The sequence below is a fragment of the Sinocyclocheilus grahami genome, unplaced genomic scaffold, assembly GCF_001515645.1.
Source record: "Sinocyclocheilus grahami isolate Dianchi unplaced genomic scaffold, SAMN03320097.WGS_v1.1 scaffold704.1, whole genome shotgun sequence".
Taxonomy (NCBI): domain Eukaryota; kingdom Metazoa; phylum Chordata; class Actinopteri; order Cypriniformes; family Cyprinidae; genus Sinocyclocheilus; species Sinocyclocheilus grahami.
In genome coordinates, this window is record NW_015505883.1 from 354,920 (window position 1) to 361,199 (window position 6,280).

Here is a 6,280-nt window from a genome sequence, read left to right on the forward strand (position 1 = left end):
GTTTATGTAGGATGTTAGACCAGTTTATGTGTTTATGTAGTATGTTAGACTAGTTTAAGTGTTTATGTAGTTAATAAAACCTTACTTGTATCACACATGACGTGTTTCATTGTTTGCTCATAACTGGAGTCACTTAATCATGCAGATTTATGCTACAAGCTTTTGTAGAATTGTACAGTAAGGAAGTTATTTCCCTTAACCAGGAAATTAACGTTCTTAGAATTGACAAGACAGTTGACCCTGAGAGGTCAGCTAAATATCTACAGCGGATCTAAAATATTCATAATTATAACTAGTTATGATTAATTATTCATATTTCCCATGAGCTGATTCGTTACAAAACATTAATAATTACCATCAGCACCAAGAGCGCCAAGAGTTGCCAGTCGTGCAGCAATTAGTCCATTTCCAAGATAACTGCAAATGGGAAAAAAATAAAAATGAATTTTTCCAATGATGACATATTGTTGGTCTTTGTCTGGAAAGAGACAAAATACATTTTTGTATTGTCAAGTTATCTGACCTGTGAGTATACAGCTCAAAAGTACCGTTGAACATATTGATTTTGGCAATGTAGTCTGGAGGAGCAGTCAGGACCGTTTTCTGTGAAAGAGAAGAGAACAGTGCCAATGTAAAAAAACTACTGAAACATTCTAGCCAGTATATATCAACTGTGGATTTGTCTAATAATTATACCTTTAACCTAGGAAGGAAAGTAATCTGAGTTGAACCCCCACCCAAATCCAGGATCCCAATGGTTTTTCTTGTTTTAGCATACAAATGTCCTGCAGTGCAAAGATATAATACACTTGTTTAATATCAGTTATTCAAATCCATGAAAAGCATGTAAAAGTATATTAGAAGTTAGAAATATATCTAGGGTTAGCTTAGAGTCATGGCCTACTCTTAGGTTAAACTGAATACTTTAATAACTTAAGTCATGTCTGTACCTGTGAGGAAGTTTACTGTAACCCATGCCAAGACCCCTGTAAGAGAAAGAATCCATGCAGTTGAGATGCAGAATTTGAACAATTCGTATCGAGTCTCAACTCTAAATAACATGGTAAACTCCAATCACTATTTAGATATTATTTTACATTTGAACCTTTTGATAACTCTAACAAGTGGCTTTGCTATTTAAAATAGTTTTGCATTAAGATGTAGGTTAATGTCTCCATATAAAGTATACATCTTTATACTTGGGCCATCAAGGACCAGCCCAGGTAAATTAACATTTCTGAGATGTGAAATTAGTCACACCTCATAAAACCACAGGACAAGCACATGAATGTCTGAGTTTGCATGAAACCGAATGTCAACTTAAATTAAAAAATGTGGAGGATTATTTTATATTGAGCGTAGGAGGCTTCCAGACAGCTATATTAAAAACTCAGGTCAATGTCACAATAACAGACACATGAAAGCTGGTGTAAAAAGGATGTTTCAAAGTCTGTGCATTACATTATGAGTTTAATTTACATTTGTGCTTCAGCTTAGATATGTTAAACAGAGAAAGGTTATCGTACCCTCATTGTTGCCATTCATGATGGTGACACTGTTGTTTGGCACAAAGAAAGGAGAGTCGTCAAAAATTTCTTTGACCTGTGGACACAAATCAAAAATTACATGTATTAACCCTTGTGTGCAATTTCAGCTCTACAATGTAAAGAAATCTAAGAGTTCATGACTCATGTGTTCCTCTATAAAAAAGAAAGAAACCATTTGGTTGTTACAACATAAAATTTCAAGCCGGTTCTTTTTATCTGGAGTCGACGGGAAGTTCACTGAATCAATCTTGGGCAAATTTGTCTGAAACTGGGCAAGCTAGAAACCACAAGTGTGGCTGGTGTGGTGGCATTGAATACGATAATTCAAAAAAACATTTGGGTCCCTTCAACTCCAGACAGCCTCAGAACAGCTGCTTTTGCACAGTATTGGTTTCTCTTCTCTCTTACTTTTCCTGTCTTTCTTTCTCTCCGTCTCGTACACAATGTGGTTTGTATCCCTTCGGGATGGTTGGTCTCTCTACCAATCTGTCTGTGAAGAAAAGAAAGTCTTACCTCATTCAAAAGGGTTTTGGCTTTTTCTTGAGGCAGCAGGCGCAAGCCGGCAGTGGCTTTCAGAACCACAGGTGTCTGTATCCATTGCTCTTTGGGAATCGTCTTTTTTGCGACCTTCAACAGCTGCCGAATGGTTTCTCCGCCCTAGAAAATGAAAAATAGTACATATTATTGCAAATATTCCACAATTCCTCAAAGTGAGCTAAATACCATGATCTATAATCAGGTGAATTGACAACTTTTTTTGTCTACCAGCATCAAGGTGTTTCAATAGTGAAGAGAATTTCAATGTTTCAATGTACTTTGCTTGTGGTTACATAGTTTGGGACAGGAAGATAACACACCAGTAGAATACTGGAATAAAAAAAATTGTTTTTACTAGAATATCTGCAAATGTCACAAACTAAAGAATAATCGCATAGTCAAGAATTCAAATTCCATACTACTGAATACAGAAATGTTGGTGTTTTTGATGTTGTCTTCAGTGGAAATGTTTAAAAAAAAAAAAAACTTTCTCCATCTGCACTGCACAGACGAGACTGGAAAAAGTCAAAGCCATTAGAATGTAATAGAAATAACATTTTCCCTGATGTTGTTAAAAGAAAGTTAGTGGCTTACCACTTCGGGCATATCCGCATACGCTGACAGTCCAGGCTTCACGGCATGGTACATCTCATTGTCAAGAACTGGAAGCTCCACTGTGGGACACAGAGACCGACAGAAATGTCAGGGGACAAATGAAGACATCTGCTATTAGAAGGTGCACATTAGCAATGGACTGTGGACAACTCGACTCCCATCTCCTAAGGTTATTGTGCATGAGCAGAAACATTTGATTATTGTATGTATACCACAAATGGCGACCACCAAGATTTTCCCAGACAGGCAAATTAAGAGTTTCTCAAGGCTCAAAGTTTACCTCATCAGGAGTGATGCCATGTCTCCATTTGATGGGTATTTTGTAGAACCGATTATTGCATTATCAGCTTAAACCCATAGTTTTTAACATTGCAATTTATATCAGGGTTGCAATTTATTAAATGAAACTGCAGCTGCTTATTACCCAACTTTCTCCATCCCTCTTATCTCTTCCCATCCCTGTGTTTCTGTTTGCCTTCACACCATGCAGCGAATGAACCACGGCAAACACAGACACAGTAAGCAGACGTGCTATGACCCACAGGCTCCTGAGAGGGATGCAGTGAGAAAGCGATCGAGAGAGACAGAGAGAGAGAGATGGAGAGGGCAGCCGTTTACAGAGTCTGCAAGGCGGGACTCTTCAAGATCCTTCGGAGTTCATGGTGTAAGCTACACTGAAGCATGGATGTTAGTCAGGATCATCAGAGCAACACATCTGGAGAGGAAAATATTCAAATTCTAGCTACAAGAGGAGCAAGTAAGTTATCTGGGGAACTGCAGAGCTCATTTAGTGTGCAAAACAAGGAAAATGGAGAAAGGACATGGAAAGACTTACCTGGGTCTTTTTGAATGAACTTGTAAATATGGATACGAGTGCCAGTGCTGCCAGCATCAAACATGATCCCATAAAAGGTGCGACTGAAGTAGACTGGATGAGGGGCCAATGCTTCCATCTCCACAGGTACCTCTGGAGGAAGCTGATTGTCCATGTTGGCATGGTGATTGAACGCACGGTAGCGGTTGTACATATGGTGGTTGTAATATGTTGCCTCTGCCAGGAAGTACCCGGCAAAAAGCCACATGGATACCACCGTCAAGAGCAACATCTGCTGAGACATGGTTTCTTTCTCCCACGCCGATACTGCAAACAGCTGAAGGCTTGACTGGCGGTTTCTTGAAAAAGTGACTCAAGAGTTTTTATGGAGGAGGATGTGTTTGCTGTTTTTGCCCGGTCTTGAGGGTGTACAGATGCAGCAAAGATCTACAGAAAAGACGAAGAAGAGAAGAAAGAGAAGATGGAGAGAGCCAGTAGGAGAGGGTGAACACAGAGACACACTCGGGACTGGAAGGTCATCTGTTTACAGTATATAAAGACATAAGTGCTTGGCAGGGGGCCATGCCAAACAACAGCATCCACCAATCCTGAGCCTCGTCATCGCAAGCCCTCTGAAATCCATCCTCCACCATCCCCTCCCCTTACTTATAAAAATGGACATGGAATACCTGCTAAAGAGTGCTGTTTCTTCCTCGTCAATTATATGTAAGGCGTTCAAATTGGCAATACCCTCTCATACCCTCCCCCATCATCTGAAGTGTCTTAGATGCTGCTAAAATGTCTTCAGCAGAACAAAGAAAGTATATATTAAGACTTCAAAACCAGCTGGATTGCTAGGAGTAAATGCATTGGTTTAAAAATAAATGTTATGGGTGTACTTAATTAAAACTTACAGCTTTACTTTCTACTTACAGCCAGTCTTGTTACTTGACCACTTTTTCTTTCTGCTAACAAGCATTTAAACCTACTCATGCAAGCTTTCAATTGCTGCAAGCCAGTTTCCTTTCCAGTTATAGTAGTTATATCATGAACTGGCTCCTAAAGAATCTTAAAAGGACTTTTAACTGGGATCTTGAGATTCCGTGTTACATGTAGTTAATTTTAATTTAAGTTATTTGACTTGAATAGGGCTTTTCCTCCTTTGTTCACTTTAAAAGAGGAGTAAAAAGATGTAGACATTATCTAATTTATTGTAGGAGTTTGTGGCAAGGGTATAAAATGGCATTAATATCATTAAACTTCAAAGCTCAAAAACAGGGTAGACAAATTATTTCTTGTGTTGTTTTTACATCAGTTGCCAGGTATTTTGGCACAGCAGTTGGTAAACTTCAGTGTCTGTGTACTTTCTGTGCCCACAGAGTAGTGGAAGAACCTGTACCCAGGACATGTAGGGTCAAACTTTAGAATCAAAACACTTCACAGTTTTCAAGGGAAATTACTAAATTGACCAATATATATATATATATTATCACCTTTCAAAATCCTTAAGCTAGGAAGAAATATAAGAATTATACAGAGAGAAAATGTATGAGTAATTGCATTTTGTTGTGGAAGTTTTGCTAAGCACTGAATTTCAACAAGCTTTTTTGGCTTTCTTCAGCGGTTTCTTTTTTGGTTTGAAAAAAACTATTAGGTGTTTAGATCCTGCAAGCAGGAGCAGACTCCGTTGAAAACCTCATATGAACTGAATAGTAGGGTTACAGAGGGGTTTTCTTAACTCTGTGAACCTTGGTCTTACATCAAGGAGGGCTGCATAGATGAGTGGTTTTGTGCAATCCTCAAAAATTCAGGCCTGACAGTAGGGTTGCATTACGATGACATGTCTTTTTCTCTTTCACTTGCAACTAATGAAAGTGGTTCACCGCACAGCGAGTTAAGAATGGCTCTCACTGCCACTGCCGGTGAGACCCGGCTGAGGGATGGGGAAGAGCAGAAATAAGGGCCAGTGGGTCCCGGTCTGCAATTTTAGTGTTGAGAGGGTTTAATGAGAAGCACAGAGAGGGCAGAGAGAATGAGGGAGGGGACTTGGGTGGAGTTTGGCAGTGCCTTTGCTCCCATCATGCCATTCCAGTCCCCGGACAGTCGGCTGAGCAAAGCAACAGTTCCAACGTTGTAATTTGGAACTAAAAATATGACACTTTCTTTCCTCTTTTTCTTCTTTTTTCAAACTGCGGTACCCCATTATGGTCTTTTCTCCCGTGCCAAGTATGCATGTGCAGGCCCTCGTATTGACTTCTGACAAGTTAAGAGAACACTTTCAACCATGCTATAGCAACAGTATAGAGCTCATTTAATAGGTGACTGGCTACTTCAGTGTCATGAAAATTACTCACTCTCCTGCAAAGATCATTATATTGAGGCTGCAATGCTTCATGAGGTTTCTTATTATGCTGTTAGCTTCCAGGCTGGACAGGTCTGAATGGCACTGCACAATATAGTGACTATGTTACAGCAGCAGTTAAATGTACCCTTTTTTGTCTCTAAATGAGTACTTATGTTCACACATAACTGAGACAATTACTGACAAGGCAGTCTGTACATCCATGGAATTATCACAATACATCATAAACAGTATTTATGGCATAAAGCAGGGCAATTACAGCACATTGTTTAACTGATGCAATAAATAAAATAAAAAACAGGATGAACGCCAAAGCTTGACACATTCAAAACCATTTGTGCGATGTTGACTATAACGTGTTTTGCCACAATGAAACAATAAGAATTTGGAAGAATTTGTTGCCAG

At 39.2% G+C, this 6,280-nt stretch overlaps 1 protein-coding gene across 1 annotated transcript in view; it reads right to left on the minus strand.

Moving 5' to 3' along the window:
- The window catches only part of LOC107559893 (ectonucleoside triphosphate diphosphohydrolase 5-like), a 13,238-nt gene extending 8,963 nt beyond the window's left edge, over nt 1-4,275 (minus strand). The window contains exons 1-8 of the mRNA XM_016243911.1: nt 3,535-4,275; nt 2,679-2,758; nt 2,061-2,204; nt 1,527-1,602; nt 951-986; nt 697-785; nt 524-603; nt 356-417 (exon numbers count right to left, since the gene is read on the minus strand). Coding sequence (XP_016099397.1) covers nt 356-417; nt 524-603; nt 697-785; nt 951-986; nt 1,527-1,602; nt 2,061-2,204; nt 2,679-2,758; nt 3,535-3,817 — 850 coding nt within the window. The 5' untranslated portion in view covers nt 3,818-4,275. The remainder of the gene's footprint in view (nt 1-355; nt 418-523; nt 604-696; nt 786-950; nt 987-1,526; nt 1,603-2,060; nt 2,205-2,678; nt 2,759-3,534) is intronic.
- Nucleotides 4,276-6,280: the final 2,005 nt, after the last annotated feature.